At 35.4% G+C, this 19,474-nt stretch overlaps 2 protein-coding genes across 3 annotated transcripts in view; both read left to right on the plus strand.

Annotated features, from left to right (window-relative positions):
* Positions 1 to 293: 293 nt before the first annotated feature.
* Positions 294 to 1,399, plus strand: LOC105216387 (fibrinogen C domain-containing protein 1-like). Of its 2 annotated transcripts, XM_011190857.3 has the most exons (4): positions 294 to 554; positions 704 to 1,077; positions 1,177 to 1,207; positions 1,268 to 1,399. In XM_011190857.3, exons 1-4 carry the CDS (start codon positions 352 to 354, stop codon positions 1,389 to 1,391), a joined length of 732 nt encoding a protein of 243 aa, XP_011189159.1. In that variant the 5' UTR covers positions 294 to 351; the 3' UTR covers positions 1,392 to 1,399. The 2 variants fall into 2 exon arrangements, with proteins under 2 accessions (XP_011189159.1, XP_011189158.1); XM_011190856.3 differs by having other exon boundaries at positions 295 to 554; positions 704 to 1,207.
* A 6,248-nt stretch (positions 1,400 to 7,647) lies between these two features.
* Positions 7,648 to 19,474, plus strand: part of LOC105220299 (probable G-protein coupled receptor CG31760) — a 30,284-nt gene continuing 18,457 nt past the window's right edge. Inside the window, exon 1 of the mRNA XM_054227509.1 lies at positions 7,648 to 8,785. The gene's annotated coding sequence lies outside the window, so the exon portion shown is untranslated. The remainder of the gene's footprint in view (positions 8,786 to 19,474) is intronic.

Genomic DNA, 19,474 nt, shown 5'->3' on the forward strand with positions numbered 1-19,474 from the left:
AATAAAATTTCTTCAATAAATTGCGAGAGTATAAAATGTTCGGTTACACCCGAACTTAGCCCTTCCTTACTTGTTTTTTATTTATTTTAATTTGGTTATCAATATTCTTATAACCGAAATACATTTACTCAATGAAACATTAAATTTTGAAGCAATGAACTAACGTATCTAAGTCATGATTTCAAAACTCTTATCGTAATGTACAGCGAATTCTTTTTATAAATAGATGTCTGTGCGTGTGTGCATATGTACAACGAAGTATTCATTATGCAGCTTATTTCACTTAATCCAATCTTCCGAAATCGTCAGTTCAAAATCTGCGCCCAAACAGTTCGTACAATTCGCGAAAAAATGTCTCGCTTATTTTTTCTTTTTTTATTTAGTCAAGTCGTATTTGGCGTCGGCGGTCAGAGTAGTAATACATGCCCAGTGTGCGCTTGCAATTGTATTTGTAATCTCCTAATAGAAGCCGTTAATGATGAAGATGTACAACAGAGTAAATCTAATAACGCCATAAAAGCTTCGAACAACGAAACGCAGAGTCTTGCGGATCGGTAAGAATTACTAATTATTCCAGCATATCTCAAAAGTATTAAAAGTTTCTATAAGCCAATTACACATAGTACATATTATTGGGTATTTGTAAATAGTTATAGATATAGATATAGAGTAAGTACTGGTAATTATTAACCGCTTATTACAGAGTATCAAAACCGTCTAATTGCTTGGAAGCAGCTGCCAATACCATGAAGAGTGGCATTCACCACATTCAAGTGGGGGTGTCTGATGTGAGGGTGTTTTGTGAAGAAGGCGTGGATTTTGGAGGATGGATAGTTATACAGAGGCGACAAAGTAATTCTGTAGATTTTGATAGAAACTGGCAAAACTATAAGGACGGATTTGGCGACTTAACGGGAAGCTTTTGGATAGGTTTGGACAACCTACATGCGCTCACTAGCAGCTGTGAACAGGAGTTGTATATTCAAATGGAAAGTATCGATGGCAAAAAATACTATGCAAGATATTCATCTTTCCTTATTGGCACTGAGTCCGAAAGTTACGCTTTGCAGAAATTGGGTGATTATAACGGCAATGCTGGCGATGCCTTAACAGCTCATTTGGGAATGAAATTTCGAACTTATGATCATGATTGTGGCTCGTTTTTTTTTATTGCAGGCGGTTGGTGGAGTAATTACTGCAAAGTCAGGTAAAAGCATCTTGCTCATCAGTGTGCGTGATTATATATATTTATTTTTTTATTTTTCAGTCACTTAAATGGACAATATGGGAGTTATTTAAGTTGGGAAGGCATAAACGAAAATTTATCATTTACGCAAATGATGATACGACCAACTCCGAAGTGCTTTAGGCAATTGCTGTTGCGCAATTAGCTAGTAAATAGATGAATCTAAAGTAATATTCCGTTTTACCTACACATTTATTTTTAAAAGCGAATGCTTATATTAAATATTGTTATTGTTATCATGGAACTAAATTTTGAAATATATGCTTATATAAAAATAAGTCAAGAAAATTTCTATTTTGTCCAGTTTATATATAAACACAAGGCATGATGATTATTTGCTAACATCTAAAACGAATCGAGATAGATATAGCGGTATTTATATCAAAGTGATCAGTATAAAGGGTATTATAGAAATCAAGTTGTCTATATGTACATCCAACTCTTCAGACGATAACTTGATGAAAAACGAAGATGACTTAATTAAATTCTGTTCAAGGTAACTGACGCGATGCAAACGTTTATATTTCATAGGAACGAAATCAGATCATCGTCATGCCCACAAAATGCTATAGAATAAATAAATAAAGCTATATTTATAGTTGTGATTAATTAGTTATGTGAAAAATGGGCAAGATTCCTAACACCATAAAACGAATATGAGGAACTCATAGTCCACGAGTTAATGGCTGACTTCATCGCTGAATCTCTGAGATATTTTATTTTAATTGCGAGCGTGAGTTTTACTGAGAATAATAAATAATTTTAAACGTGTAAATACTACATCTATCTCACATACATATGTATATAGCATAAAGGTAAAATTTTAAGATTTTTTTGATTATAACGGGTGATCCAAGTAGAGGTACTTTTTATACTCTCGCAACCTGTTGCACAGAGTATAATAGTTTTGTTCACATAACGGTTGTTTGTGTCACCAAGAAATATAAGAGTTAGAAAGAGAAATATATGAGTTATATATACATAAATGATCAGGATGACGAGTGGATTTGAAATCCGGTTGTCTGTCCGTCCGTCCGTGCAAGCGATAACTTGAGTAAAAATTAAGATATCTTAATGAAACTTGGAACACATGGTCATTGGCACCCTGAGGAGGTTGCTTTCGAAAATGGGCAAAATCGGTCCACTGCCACGCCCACAAAATGGCGGAAACCGAAAACCTAAACAGTGTCATAACTAAGCCATAAATAAAGTTATGAAAATGAAATTTGGAACATAGGATCCCATTAGGGAGGGGCACATTTGGATGTAATTTTTTGGGAAAAGTGGGCGTGATCCCGCCCCCAAATAGGTTTTTTGTATATAACTCGCAAAGCAATAAAGCTATATAAACAAAACTTTCTGCAGTCGTTTCTTTTACGTACCCCACCAAACACCATGAAAATAGTTGAAATCGGATAATAACCACGCCCACCTCTCATACAAAGTTTAGGTTGAAAATTACTAAAAGTAGGTTAACTCACTAACGAAAAACGTCAGAAACACTAAATTTTGCAGAAGAAATAGCAGAAGGGAGGTGTACTCAGATTTTTTTACAAAATGGAAAATGGGCGTGCATCGCCCACTTATGGGTCAAAAACCATATCTCAAGAACTACTCAACAGATTTCAATGAAATTCGGTATATAACACTTTCTTGACACCCTGATGACACAGGTGGAATATGGGCGAAATCGGTTCACAACTACGCCTACTTCCCATATAACTCAATTTTGAATCCATCTGATTCCTTCATTTTATAAGAAATACATTAGGAACAAATGAAGATAGCGGAATAAAACATTACACAAATACTGTATTTGAGCTGTGACATCACTTGTGGAAAAATTGTCAAAATCGAACAACTCAGTGCCTAAGGTAAATTTTTCACCGAAAATATAGGTAAATCTCTAAATAAATTGCGAGAGTATAAAATGTTCGTTTGCACCCGAACTTAGCCTTTCCTTACTTGTTTTAATAAAATTTCTCCGTGCCTAAAATACGTGAAATCGGGTCATAACTTCACGTAACTCCCATATACATAATATTAGGATTTCCAACTTTCAATGGACTTTATACCATATATATATATGACGGTCAAATTGTGTGTTATATCAATGAAATTAAATAAATAAATTGCGAGAGAATAAAATGTTCGGTTGCAACCGAACTTAGCCCTTCCTTATTTGTTTTGATTATAACGGGTGATCCAAGTAGCGGTACTATTTTCAATAGCCTTTTTTTGACAGATCACGTATGAGTGAAATACTGCATTTAAAGAGTGGCATCGCAATTATAATCGTCGAAATCGGTCCATAAGTTTTCAAGACCCTATATATCGAATATGACGACCTCAGTGCTTCTAACAAATTTTTTACCGAAAATATAGGTAAGATAATCTTCTCAGATACTTTGAAGAAATTCAGAGGAAATATCTTTCTTTTAATAATATGTCTCCGTGCCTAAAATACGTGAAACCGGGTCATAATTTCACCAAACTCCCATATACCTAACATTAGAGTTTCCAACTTTCAACAGACTTTATACCATATATATGACGAATATGTGGGTCAAATTGTGTATTATATTATCTAATAAAATTAAATAAATAAATTGCGAGAGTATAAAATGTTCAGTGACACTCCAACTTAGCCATACTTTGGTTTTTGTTTACTTTCTTCAATATTTCTTTGAAAAAGTAAGAATTAAGTTCTAATAATTATTAACATATTTTTTCGAGTTTATTTTTTTCATCTGAATAGACATTTTTTCAAGTGTACACATATTTTAGTACCATTTTTGAATATTGTAGATACAAAGGCTCAACCCACACAGGATTAGTCAAAGCGTCGATAATCCACACCGAACAAAACGTGACAAAAACCCATGCTCGCTTGGAGTAGGTTAGAGCAAAATACGTTTTTGTGTCTTGTTAGTCAAAGACGGTGTGGGTTGAGCCTAAAGAAGTTTTATTGATTAAATATGAAGGTTATATTGAATGAAATTTATAAAAGAATTTGACTTTGATACTCCTTTAAGTTTGATTAAGGCAAAATCCGGTCAGAAATCAAAAATGTATGCACTAAACTATATGTAAAATAATATCATTTATCATATGTAACCACTTTCATAACACTTGATGGGTATATGTAGCCATGTTGTGGCAATAAAAAGTGGTCTAGTGGCTCACTTATTATATGTATATTATATGGAGCAACACCAAAAGCTCCGTCATGATCCGAGTCGTTCGATACCAAATGAGGTTTCAGACAAGGTGACTCACTATCGTGTGACTTCTTTAACCTGATGCTGGAGAAAATAAAACGAGTTGCAGAACTAAATAGAGAAGGTACAATCTTCTACAAGAGTGTACAGCTGTGACTTATTGATATCATTGGAAATAACCAATGTTCTTTTCTCCGACTGGATATGGAAGCGAAGCGTATGGGTCTGGTGATGAATAAGGGCAAGACGAAATATTTCTCGTCTTCAAATAAACAGTCAACGCATTGGCTTTTACTTCACTGTTGACAGTCATAACTTTGAAGTTGTAGATATTTTCGTATACCTAGGAACCAGCTTTAACAACACCAACAATGTCAGCATTGATCTCCAACGCAGAATCACTCTTGCCAACAGGTGCCACTATGGATTGGAGTAGTCAATAGAAACGTAAAGTCCTCTCGAACAAAAACCAAACTCTTCTAGTCCCTCATCATTCCCGTCCTACTTTATGGTGTATCATATCAAAATATTTTTGGTTTTTTTTTTTTAATTTTTGAATGAACCATTAGTGAGTTATGCTGTCCACGAGGCGAGGTTTTTTTAAATAAAAATATATACCCTTCACAGGTGCATTTCTTTTAGTAACGATGTGTTTAAACAAATCGAAAGACTTAAGAAAAAATAAGTAAAAACAAGTAAGGAAGGGCTAAGTTCGGGTGTAACCGAACATTTTATACTCTCGCAATTTATTTATTCAATATTATATAATAGAAATTTTGACCCACATATTCTCATATATATGGTATAAAGTCCATTGAAAGTTGGACACCCAAATATTAGGTTAGAAACACCGACGTCCTATTGTTCGATATACGGGGCCTTGAAAACCTATGGTCCGATTTGGGCGATTTTTAGAATGGGGCTGCCACACTATAAAGGTAGTATTTATGCAAAGTTCTGCATTGATATCTTCACTAGTGCTTACTTTATATATTGTAAAGTAAACGATTCAGATCGTCTTCAAAGTTCTGGTATACATATTATTGGGATGTAAGGAAACTATTACAAACCAAGTTTCATTGAAATCGGTCGAGTAGTTCCTGTATATGGTTTTTGACCCATAAGTGGGCGACGCCACGCCCATTTTCCATTTTGTAAAAAAATCTGAGTACAGCTTTCATCTGCCATTCCTTATGGTAAATTTAGTGTTTCTAACGGTTTTTCGTTAGTGAGTTAACCTACTTTTAGTAATTTTCAACCTTAACTTTGTATGGGCGTGGTTATTATCCGATTTCAACTATTTTCATGGTGTTTGGTGGGATACGTAAAAGAATCAACTGCATAAAGTTTCGTTTATATGGCTTAATCGGTTTGCGGGATATATACAAATAACCGATTTGGGGGCGGGGCCAAGCCCACTTCCTCAAAAGAATTACATGCAAATATGCCCCTTATTCCAAATTTTACTGTTATAACTTTATTTATGACTTAGTTATGACACTTTATGTGTTTTTGGTTTTCGCCATTTTGTGGACGTGGCGATTTCGTGAAGCTACCACGTCAAATATGAAAATTTTCCATACAAGCCCTTGATTCCGATCGTTCGGTTTGTTTGGCAGCTATATGCTATAGTGAACCGATCTGAACAATTTCTTCGGATAAGAAATTATTTCTATGAACAATAACTCACACCAAATTTCGTGAAGATATGTAGTAAAATGCGGAAGTTTTCCATACAAGCCTTTGATTCCGTTCGTTCAGTTTGTATGGCAGTTATATGCTATAGTGAACCGATCTGAACTATTTTTTCGGATAAGAAATTATTTCTATGAACAATAACTCACACCAAATTTCGTGAAGATATGTAGTAAAATGCGGAAGTTTTCCATACAAGCCCTTGATTCCGATCGTTCGGTTTGTATGGCAGCTATATGCTATAGTGAACCGATCTGAACAATTTCTTAGGAGATTAAATTATTTCTATGAACAATAACTCACACCAACTTTTGTTATGATATGTAGTAAAATGCGGAAGTTTTCCATACAAGCCCTTGAATCCGATCGTTCAGTTTGTATGGCAGCTATATGATATAGTGAACCGATCTGAACAATTTCTTAGGAGATTAAATTATTTTTATGAACATTAACTCACATCAAATTTCGTGAAGATATGTAGTAAAATGCGAAAGTTTTCCATACAAGCCCTTGATTCCGATCGTTCGGTTTGTATGGCAGCTATATGCTATAGTGAACCGATCTGAGCAATTTCTTAGGAGATTAAATTATTTCTATGAGCAATAACTCACACCAACTTTCGTTATGATATGTAGTAAAATGCGGAAGTTTTCCATACAGGCCCTTGAATCCGATCGTTCAGTTTGTATAGCAGCTATATGATATAGTGGTCCGATATCGGCAGTTCCGACAAATGAGCAGCTTCTTGAAGAGAAATTAACATCTGCAAAATTTCAAAACGATATCTTAAAAACTGAAAGACTAGTTCGTTTATATACAGACAGACAGATGAACAGACTGACGGACATGGCTAAATCGACTCAGTTCAACATACTGATCATTTATATATATACTTTATAGGGTCTTTGACGCTACCTTCTGGGTGTTACAAACTTCGTGACAAACTTAATATACCCTATTCAGGGTATAATTAAAAATACGCTTCTTTTCAACCTCTGAAACCAAACCCTGAAACCCTTGAGTCCTACATAAAAATTGAGTAACATTTCAATGTACTCAAAAAAAACACCCTTTATAAACACTGACAAATTAATATTATTTACTATACATCTAAGCAATATTTGTATATCTCCCATAAATATACCGATATCCTTACAGAAACACACAGACACATCTAAAAGCGTTGAAATTTGTTTGTTTGTTTCTTGATTTACCACACCATAATATTCTCATTTCGCTCTCGTGATTTCCAAATACTTCAGTAGCGGCAAGTTTATGCTAACTGATAAACCGGTACGCGCATATCATCCATTGCGTATGAGTAACAGTAACTTCGATAGTGGTGGTGGTGGTGGTGGTGATGGTGTTGTACGAGGCGTATACGTAACATTCATACACCGACTGTCCATTCGCTTGTACTCGCGCTTGATACTCCAGCAAAAGCGCTCTCTTGCACGAATTTTCATTTTCAGTCTGTGACGGCAAACGAAGCGAGCTTGACGTGTTTGGAGCGCAAAAAACTTGAGTGAATTTTTCTGAAGCAACTGTGCGCTGTGTTAACTGTGCAGTGAGCAGTAGTGAGTGTGTGTGGAAAATTTAATTTTGTATATTCGAGTTTTTATGATTTTAAATATAAAAAACGGTGCATACAAGCACACACACATACGTATTGCTGTGTGTACGGAAATATTGCTGAAACAGTTGAAGTGAAAGTAATTAGTGCTTTAGAACCGTTATTTGCGTGCTGTGGCATAGACAAACGCATATGCTCCGGACTGACTGGCTGATGGCAAGTTAAATATCCTACACACACACACACATAGGCATATTCACATTTATATGAGGGATTTGTTGCGTGGTTATTTTTGTCCGTTGCACATATGTATATATATGTATATATATATCGGTAAATATATATACATATTCACTGGCACAAAGTGTTCGCCGTTCGCCTAATCAACGCGTACCGTGCAAAATTCTGTGTGTGGCCGTTAAACCAAAACAAAAGAAATGAAGTGATGGCTAAGCTATGTGGACTATAATGGCCATGGCATCTTCCGTCAACCGTCGTCCGTTGCAGCGTTTTGTGACAAAGTCCTTGAAAAAATGTGGAAAGCAGCAAAAGAAATGAAACGCGCGTGTGCGGAATTGCCTATCAGTGTATGTTAAATCGGTAATGTTACAATAACAATAACAAGAATAAGAACAAGAACATAAAATAACAACAACAACAACAAAAACAACAAAAGTAAAAACAAAAACGTCAAAAAACAACAAAAACCAACAAAAAAAGCAAAAAAAGCAAAAACAAAATCAACAACAACAACAACAAAAAAGCAAAAAAATACAAACAATTACAACAACAAAATTTTTCGTGCAACAAATGTTCGCCAGCGTTGACTTTAATGTTGCTCCCTCCAACTTAATATGAAACGCGGTGGTTCGTGTAAAAATATTAGAGAATTTTAAAAATATTAGAAAATTCTAAAAATATTAGAAAATTCTAAAAATATTAGAAAATTAAAAAAAAAAAATATTTGAAAAATATAAAAAAAATAATAATATTTTGTGGAAATATGCCAACTATATGAGTTCCAAATTAGTATTCACATTCAACTAGAAGGTAATTTCCAAGTCAAAATCACATTTTTAACAATACAACAACAAAAGTAATACATAACTGTGAGAAAATGTTGAAATGAAAAGCTTAAGTCGAGTTAAGTTGAGGCATAAATTCTGACCGTTCGCAAAAAAATTCGGCATAATTTTGCAAATTTTTTCGCTTAATTTATAGCTGCCAATATACAGCTAACATTTAAGCTGCAAAAACAACAAAATTTCCACAAATATGCAATAAAACAACTCAAAATCATCAAAAAAACTTAACTCGACTTAAGCACTTTTAATGTTAAACGCATTCAAACACCGCCTATACATCAAATATATACCCATTAACCTTTCAACAAAGTGTTTTGTTTGAGTTCGCTGCCTTTTGCAACAGTTTAACTCAATTAATCGTAGCTTTTGTGTCGCGTAATCCCTACACGCCAATTGCTGTGTGTGTGTGTGTGTGTGCGAACGTTAGATAGGGTGTAAAGAAGAAAAGCAACAACAACAAAAAATGCAACAATTTGCTGCGTAGGTGCACTACTCGTGAGCGCTTAATGTTGTTATTGCTGCGTCTGAGGTGTGGCGCTTGCAACGCAGTCGTACGGGTGGCTTGCAGTGTGTTGTTGCAGCAGCCGCTTGCGCTTTCGTTGGCAGAACCCTTTCGTTCGCATCTAATTTGCATTTGCTAGTCAATTTTATTTACTTTTATACGACGTTTGAGCGCGCCGTATCAATTCATAATTTCATTAACATAGCCGTTATTTTACACACCATAACGGTTGATTTCATTATGGTTGTCATTTACCAAACACGGTACTACAAAGGAATATTGTTGGTGGGAGTTCACGATTTACTCTCTAATTGATATCACCTTGGACTCTCAGGGGGTTGAGGAGGTTGTCACATTTCAATTTAAAAGGTTAAAAAAATGTCCATTTCAGTTATCTTTTCGATACCTGTTGAGATATGTACCTTATCTGCACATGACGCTCACTAAAAATCCAGAAATTTTTTTACACTGTTTTCACCAAAGAGTTTTCAATCCAAAAATCCAAGACATGTATGTAGGTACAGGGTGTATTTTTCGAAGTATAAAACTTCTTTGAATGACTACCATCGGCACGTTTGCTGAGTTCAGACGATGAATCCAATTTTCGACGGTTTTCAAGCATAAATCGGCCGATACTGTTGCAATTTTTCGTTCGAAGTTCATCAATCGTCGCTGGCCTGTTGGTATAGACCATAGACTTAACGTAGACTTGACAGGAAATAGTCTAATGGCGTCAAATTGCACGCCCGAGGCGGCCAATAGACTGAGCTATTTCGTGAGATAACACGTTCACCAAACTTGGTTTTAAATAAATCGATTGTGACATTCGATTTGTGGCTTGTGGTACCGTCCTGTTGGAACCATAAATTTTCCAAGCCCATATCATCCAATTCGGGCTAAAAATATTCCGTTATCATTGAGCGGTAACGATTCCCATTCACAGTAACTTGCCGGTCTTGATCATCACAAAAGAAATACGGCCCAATGACGCCGCTGGTCCAAAACCTGCACCAAACCGTAATTTTTTGGAGATGCAATGGTGACTCATGGAGTACGTGTGGATTGCTGCCTGACCAATAACGCATATTTTACTGATTGACGAAGCCATTCCATCAGAAATGAGCCTCATCGCTGAAGATGATTTTTCAATGAAAATCCGGATAATTTTCAAGTTGTTACTCAGCCCAATGCACGAACATACGACGATTCCGGTGGTCAAGCGGCTTCAGTTCTTGTGTCAATTTGGTCTTGTATTTGAATGTAGGCCAAGATCTCTTCGCTAAATTCGCCACAGCGACGTCGCAGAGATGCCCAACGCTTGAGAACGACGTGTGAGAGACTGATTGGGTCTTCCTCAACTGATGTGCTAGCGGCAGCAATATTCTCGACACTATGGACACTTCTTTGTCTCACTGGCACGAGATCTTTTTGTACTGTGCCTGTTCAAGATTTTCCACTAGACGTTCAATTGTTGATCGAACGATTATGACGACCATAAATTGGGCGTACGCTCTTAAATTTGAGGCCACTGTCTCCGAATTTCTATAGTAAATTTTAATAATTTCGACTAGTTGCATGTCTTGTAAATACAAGACCGGATCACAGCCGAACTGCTGAGCTGATGAGCACGCGCTTAAAGGCCCGTCAGCTGAAATTTCAACAGTTTGCGAACGAGCTGGTGCTCCATTGTACTCCTCTGACACTGGATCGAGGTCCACAGATCCACGAGCTCAGTAAGCGGTGTCTGAGGACCAGCACCTGCATGACTGCGACATTCTTTTGTTTTAAGCAAACTTCAACTCGTTGCAATGTTAGCGACCTTACTGGACACTGTCCAATAGGTTCATATGCAGTGAGGCTAATTATCCTTCAAGATGCAAGTTGCCGATCTAGCATGGAGGAAGACGAGTTTGAAACATTAAGAACTTTTTTCCTTCACTGTTCAGCTTTTGCAAGACTGAGTCTGAAATATCTCGTCTGCACCAGTTTCGGAGAACGAGATGAACTGCCGTTACCATGACCGTCGGTTCCACGTAACCGGAACGGACCCGGATTTTTATCCGACAAAGGACTGTCAAATCGGCCGCTTTGTCGACGTCTGGAGATCTGGCATCCATATTTAAGAGTTCACAATATTAGCTGCCTAAGTGGGATGCATTGGATCAACCTTTTAACTTAACCGAACCTACTCCAGAATAACGTTTATTGGTTTATTGCTGAAATATGACCCCTATCGCTGCAAAAAATGGTTGAAAATTAGAGCTCTCGGCTGGAATTTATTCGAGCAAGCCGTGACAGTCACTTATCTGAAATCATTTTCAAAACATAATAAAGCCAAATTCTTGGTTATAAAATTAAATTATATGTTTTTTTTAATTCATCTGTCCAAACACATGTAAAAAATATACACTTTATTACAAAAACATTAAAAATCGTGAAAATGTATTCCCAAACTTTATTCCGAGTTCTACATGGTAAACCAGGATTAACATTTTGCCGTCCAATCGTCTTTAAAGATAAGTAGGATAGTCATATTTATATTTCAACGGATAAATAACGGTAAACCAGAAAAATGTCCAAATTTGGAATGCGTGAAATCTCAAAATGACACTTGATTCTTCCTTTCTTAACCTTCAAGAAGTCGCGCGTAGTCTTTTCGACCGCCCATGGTGATTAAAGTATTATAATTTTTGTGTGTATAATCCCAGATATTTGGTAGTTCTAGTAGCTTGAGGTTAGTTCATTTCCAATCGAATGCACTATTTCCGTCTGTTTTTAACGCTTGTCGACTGTTTATAGCGAGCATTTACTTCAGTTGCCTCTCGTCGTCGAAAAGACTACGCGCGCCTGACGTCTTTTAGTTTACGCGCGACTCTCTGTGCACATTTCCTGATATAATAAAGTGTTGCAGTTATTGGTAAAAATTGCTAAAACAAGAATAAGTCAAAGTGAAATAATAAAATTTTTCCTAGAGGAAGATGATGAAACTTTAAGTGAAGAAGGATCAGAAGTCTCTGACCATTTATCTGATGTGGAATGTAGTGAGGAATCAGAAATATCTGAATGTAGACCAGATGTGGAATCTGATAAAGAAATGGAACATTCAAACGAAGAAAGTAACTCGGAAGAGGAAAACATTCCTTTTGGCTGATAGAGCATACTTCATTGCACGTGATAATGTTACAAAATGGAAAAAATCAAATAGTGATAGAGTCAGGTATCCACCCCATAATATTCTGACTCAAGAGGCTGGTGTTCTTGGAAAAGGCATGGGCGTAACAACATCTATAAAAGCATGGCATTTTTTCATATGCGATAAAATTATAACGACAGTAGTAAAATATACTAACGAATTCATACAGAAAAAATAAAGCGCATACTCCAGAGTTCGAGATTGTAAAACTACCGATTCTGTTGAGATTCGGGCCCTGTTCGGATTATTATATATTGCTTGAACCTTACGAATGTCTCATGGAAACTTGGAGGATGTGTATAGTGATGCTACTGGTCGAGACCATACGGTATTTATTTGCAATGAGTGTTTTGTGACCGATGAATCTGATGAATCTGACTATTGAACTATTCTAACTTTCTAATAAGATATTAATGTATTTACATTCTTTTCAATGTATTCTATGAATTTTTATGTTTACCCCAAATTTTGAAAACAATTTGTTTCGTTTTGTGTTAAGATTAATGAATTTACTTTGGATTCAATGAATTATATTACTTTTTATGTTTTTCCCTCATTTAAAATGACAAAAAAAGACAATTTTCCTGTATAATATTATTTTATGATTACATAATAACTAAAACTAATAAAAAAACATGAATTCCACAACTTAATCCACTTTAAATCTCGCATTTCAATTGAGGCGTCGAAAAGACTACGCGCGACCGCTTTTGTTACAAAAGATGGCGCGCCCGCTTGAAGGTTAAACCTTGAAGAGACTTTGCAAGCCTTTTCCATTCGGAAACGTATTTGAAACTGAAAATGAAGCTAAAGACGCCTTCAAAATTGAGTGTTACTAAGAACTTTCTCAAGCCAATTCCAAACACCTATTGTAAAATCGAACCGACAGTACTTTTTTCAAGCTCTGAAGGCCATGAAATCAAAATATTTGAAATAACAGCTCTGTACAAAAAATGGGACCTTTAATATTTTAAATATATATAGAGTATGAAGAAGGGTTCTTAATGACATTACATTTATATTAAATTTTATTTATGTGGAAGTCCACACCATTGATACTACCCGAACATACCTAAAAAAATTTATAAAAATTGTCTTCCAACACCTATAAATCTTTGACGAACATATTAAAAACTAATAATAAAAATTAAAACTAATGTACTTTGCCATCCTCAAATTGCATTAACAACTCTCATATATAATTAAGTCACTTAACACTAATTGTAAGCGAAATTCTTCAAAAAGTCTATCAAGTTGTTAACTGTCATTACTCCGCTCATTTAAGTATGACCCAGCGCAGGCGAATCAGAGACAAGTCTTCAGCTAAAAATTAAGTTTAAAAATTCATAATGTTTAAATTATAAATTCCTTTACAACCTTGTGTTTATGTTACGACGAAAACCTATTAACTTTAGCACCGTTGTCAACCTTTGTACTTTGTCGCTTTAGAGTGTTGAAATTTACTTTCACTAACCCTTTTACACCTTTCACACTGGGGAAATTAATACTTGTGACACTCGTGCATACTAAAATTATGAGAGAATGTGATAACTTATACTTAATTTAAGGACCCATATTAGTGTAGTTAGTTTCATATAGTTGCAGTTGGTACTTTCTTGGTTAGTGAAATGTGCAGGATAGGTATTTTTTTTAACAATTCCTAATAGGTTAGTTTGTGAAGCTTCTCCGAGTATAGTACAACATAAGTAATAAGATTTTGAAAGCAAATGAATGCTGATGTATGCCTTAATATTGATATATATGAGGGAGAGAGCTCCGATGAGTATAGGTTTCTTGATTATAAAAGAAAACCGAAATTTGGGGTAAAATGGCGATTTCTTATTTCAACTTAATACACTTAAATTAACTCCATAATCTGCAGTAATCGAGCTTAGAGTAGAGTAGAAGTCGTCTATTGTGCCCTCCCTAAGTCTACAACAATTCCATCAGTCGCAGCACTCTTATAAATTCAAGAATGATACTTAGAGTGAGGGTGTCGATGCGTTCTTCAGTTGGGTTACTAAGACCCAATAATTTACTCCTGCTTCTGTGAAGTGCTACACATTCTAAAAGCAGGTGTATGTTAGTTTCAGCTTCCAAGTCACAGAAGCGACACGTTTCTGATGAGACTATGCCCAGACTGTATAGGTTATTCCTGAGCTTACAGTGGCCTGTATATAGTACCACCAGAATCTTTTATTTATTTCTAGGGAGGTTTATTACACACTTAAACCTTTTGGTGTTAAACTTTCCCATAAAGCGTTTTGTTGTGCGTAGAACCGTTTACTGTCGCCTTTCCTTATCTATCCTTACCTCATTCCGGAACACCACCCTAATTGTGTGTGGCCCACTGCTATAACGGGTTCTGAGCCAAGCAGTTTTGTTGTATGCCGAACGCGCTAGTTCATACAGACGCTTCGTTCCCTGCTATCCCTTTGTGTACCGGCACCCAGATTTAGTGAACACTGTTGATAAAGTGTTGAGTCTATCAACCCTCTCTGTGACCCAGCGGGACTTTGTATTGTAATCGAGCTTTGGAGCAGATAGTCGTAGTGTATATTACACCTTTTGAATCCCAAAAACGTTTTTTCCTGACAATGGGACAGTCTTTAGAACATGGCTGTCGGATGAACTCCACTTGGTCTCAGTGGTTCCTTGATCTCTGACTCTTGAAGGTCATGAAATGACTCCGAATTTCCTTTGGAATGCGTTTAAATAGTTTCAACCACCGTGTCTGGAGTGAGTAAGGGTAGCACCCATCTCGTTGATAGTTTTCTATTGTCTCGGCCATCTCGTACAATCGATTCATGAATCAATCTCAATTGACGATCTCTTAATATGAGATCATGACATGTTTTCACGTTATTCTCTATGGCAACTGTTTTCAGGTCCATGCTCATGGTTCTTCAAAAAAGACGAGGACAATAATTTGATGGATAGAGATGTTGATGGACAGGTCCAACAATTTCAGTGGAATCCTTAATCGAAATTAGTCAACTGTGCTAAAATCTTAAATGGTTATCTCATTCAAGAGTTTCTTCCTATGGCTAGAGGCAAGAGTTAAGAAAGCATTTCCATTTAAACTCAGCATTTAATTGTTATTCAATGCTGTCCGGCTCTACAAATTTATCGAAGTTATTAGATTTTGTTGAAAAATGTCTTCAACAGCTTTGTAATCGAAAGAGTCTGCACCTAAGTCATAGATCGAATATTCACGTTTATATGAAGGCTTTTTAAAACAAATCTTGTCTTCTTCCCATAATTATGTCATATTTATCTATAATTTCTCTCATTATTTCACGATTTCACAATTTTCCGTTAGTTGTCAAATTCTCCTTAAAATCTCCAATAATTTTTTTTCGATTACAAAAACATTGTTGAGATCACAAAAGCCCGTTAATCCAAATTTGTCTCAATATAAAACTGTATTGCTAATTTCGACAAAAACCCATAAAACTGTTTAGCATGCTTTAGTATCCAAGTATTTGTCGTTTGAGAATATGCAAATCGATGTGTTGCGGTTACTGTTAAAAAATGCACACCCGCTGTCCTGAGCGCGCACAAACAACTCGCCGTGATTTATACCGTTATACGAGTACATACATAAATTAGAAGCGTTAGTTGGAAAGTTGGGTGGTTATTTTGAAGTGGTAAATGCGCTGCGTTCTGCCCATATTTTTTTTTTGTCATACCCACTTTGGTACTAACACACACATACAAGCAGACATTTACTTTGTTGCGCACTTAGGCACACATATACCTTTATTTGGACATGTGTGAGTAGCATGTGAGCTTGTTTGTCGCTTTATAGAATATATATGAGAAGACTCTTAAGCCGGCATTTACATATGCGGGCACACAACGACAACAACAACAATTATTGTCAAAGTGTAAGAGCTTAAAACTTTTATAGTGATTTTGTTTTTATTTTTGTTTTTAATAATAAGGTATATTTACATATATGTATGTGTTTATATATGGTATATATGTACATAGATTTGAAAAACATTTAAGTTCTGCGTCAACAGGACTACACAAATACAAACATAATGTTCAAATTTAACAAATAATAAATTTGGAGGTTAATTTGCTGTCAAAACCATTTTACAGTCAAAACAACTATATAATTCTGATAGTTTTTCAATATTCTGTTATTGATTGTGATATGAGCTATATACATATGTATGTGTATAAAATTTTTCTTTCAACTATACTTGACATATCGCTCATTTTGTGATTCAATTATAATGAGAATCGATTAACTTATATTTATTATATTGTACAGTTCACTTAAGGTGGGAAGTCCATGTAAAAGCCTAGAAGTCGGTAATGTTTTAAAAACATTTTTAAAGGTAATAAAATGGTTTAATTGTTTTTAAACTAACCACAATTTTATTGCAACTTTCTAGAGTGCAAAAGTAATATTTTTATACTCTCGCAACAAAGTTGCTAAAGAGAGTATTATAGTTTTATTTACTTAACAGTTGTTTGAAACACCTAAAACTAAACGAGTTAGATATAGGGTTATATATACCAAAGTGATCAGGTAGATTTGAAAGCCGGATGTATGTCTGTCCGTCCGTCTGTTCGTCTTTGTAAGCGATAACTTGAATAAAAATTGAGATATCTTAAGGAAACGTGGAACACATATTCCTTGGCACCATGAACAGTTGGTATTGAAAATGGGGGAAATCGAACCACTGCCTCGCCCACAAAATGGCGAAAACCGATGTAATTTTTGGCGCAACGGATGTAATTTTTGCATGTATTTTTTTTTTTTTTTTTTGAGAAGTGGACATGACCCCGCTCCCAAATAGGCTTTTTGCATATATCTCGTAAACCAATAAAGCTAAATAAACCAAATTTTCTGCATTCGTTTCCCTAATGTACTCCATCACACACCATGAAAATAGTTAAAATCAGATAATAACCACGCCCACCTCGCATACAAAGTTATATTGAAAGTTACTAAAAGTGCGTTAACTCACTAACGGAAAACACCACAAACACTAAATTTTGCAGAAGATATGGCAAAAGGAAGTAAGGAAAGGCTAAGTTCGGGTGCAACCGAACATTTTATACTCTCGCAATTTATTGCTTTATTTTTATTAAGAAAACTAGCACACTATTTGACCCATATATTCGGCATAAATATATTTCACATATTAACCGATTTATAAGCTATTAAGCTCATCGTATTTGTGAAAATCCTATAATTAGATATTCTCATATATTCATATATCAGGGAAGTTATGACCCGATTTTAACCTTTTCTGGTACAGAGGCACACTATTAGAAGAAAAATATTTCCTCTGAATTAAATTAAGATACCTGTGAGATTTACCGAAATTTTCGGTGAAAAGTTACCATGGGGCACTGAGTTCTTCATATTCGATATCCGGGGCTTTGAAAAGTTATAACCCGATTTCGACAATTTTTTCACAAGTGATGCCATATCGTATACAGTATTTGTGTAAAGTTTTATTTCGCTGTCTTCATTGGTTCCTTATGTATATCTTATAAAGTGAAGGAATCAAATGGAATTCAAAATTAAGTTATATGGGAAGTTGTCGTGGTTGTGAACCGATTTCGTCCATTTTCCATACGTGTCATCAGGGTGTAAAGAAAATATTATATACCGAATTTCATTGAAATCTGTCGAGTAGTTCCTGAGAAATGGTTTTTGAGCCATAAGTGGGCGATGTCACGCCCATTTTCCATTTTGTAAAAAAAATCTGAGTGCAGCTTCCTTCTGCTATTATTTCTTTGAAATTTAGTGTTTCTGACGTTTTTTGTTAGTGAGTTAACCCACTTTTAGTAATTTTCAAGCTAACCTTTGTATGGGATTATTATCCAATTTCAACTATTATCCGATTTGAACTATTTTCATGGTGTGTGGTGGGGTACTTAAGAGAACCGACTGCAGAAAGTTTGGTTTATATAGCTTTATTGGTTTGCGAGTTACATACAAATAACCGATTTGGGGGCGGGACCACGCCCACTTCCCCAAAAAAAATTATATCCAAATATGCCCCTTCCTTGTGCGATCCTTTATTCCAAATTTTACTTTTATAACTTTATTTATGGCTTAGTTATGACACTTTATATGTTTTCGGTTTCGGTTTTTACTCAAGTTATCCGTTGCATGGACGGACGGACGGACAGACGGACATTCGAATTTTGACTCGTCTCGTCACCTTGATCATTTTGATATATATAACCCTATATCTAACTCGTTTAGTTTTGGGTGTTACAAACAACCGTTATGTGAACAAAACTATAATACTCTCTTAGCAACTTTTGTTGCGAGAGTATAACAAACCAAAGTGTGTTTATAAGGACAAACTAACGGAAAAGATAAAGCTAAAAAATTAAAAAAAATCCAAAATTCAATAAGAAATAGCTTTTGAAAAACGTCTGAAAATTTTACATGGAAAATTAATACAACTAGCTTAAAAATTGTATACTTCCGCCATAAGAATTTTAAGGGCGAAAGCGGCATCTGTGGTTCTAATTTATAATGTACAGCGTGTTAATTATGCCCTTAGACCACAATCTGAAATTCGAACCAAAACTACTCATACCTTCATTAATTGAACACTTTGAATCTAATCAGCTTCTCTTAAATCGGAAAGAAATTGAACAAACTTAGTATTAATTGTGTCTCCCGTATGGCGGAACTCTTTTTTTTTTTAAATAGTGAAAATCGGCCCGGATATAAGATTCTTTGTCCCTCGGTCAAACTTTCTACTGAATATTAAGTGGGATTATACCCCGGAACCTCTGGCCCTATGGATAACTTGTAATTTGATGCTAAAATAAATTAAATATATCGTCATATCGAACATAATTTCACGATTTTCGTTCTTCCGTCCTTTCTTAATGTAAGTAAATTGGTATATTTTTTTGCGTGTTTTGGTACACAAAATTATTGAAATCATTCCAGACCTTCCTCAAGA

This window comes from Zeugodacus cucurbitae, chromosome 3, assembly GCF_028554725.1.
Source record: "Zeugodacus cucurbitae isolate PBARC_wt_2022May chromosome 3, idZeuCucr1.2, whole genome shotgun sequence".
NCBI classification, from domain to species: Eukaryota; Metazoa; Arthropoda; class Insecta; order Diptera; family Tephritidae; genus Zeugodacus; species Zeugodacus cucurbitae.

What these genes read in the sequence shown, in the direction of transcription:
- LOC105216387 (XM_011190856.3), top strand. Translation starts at nt 352, where the DNA reads ATGTCTCGCTTATTTTTTCTTTTTTTATTTAGTCAAGTCGTATTTGGC. An exon ending in ACGCAGAGTCTTGCGGATCG is followed by an intron (nt 555 to 703) that starts GTAAGAATTACT and finishes CGCTTATTACAG; the next exon opens with AGTATCAAAACCGTCTAATT. An exon ending in AGTAATTACTGCAAAGTCAG is followed by an intron (nt 1,208 to 1,267) that starts GTAAAAGCATCT and finishes TTTATTTTTCAG; the next exon opens with TCACTTAAATGGACAATATG.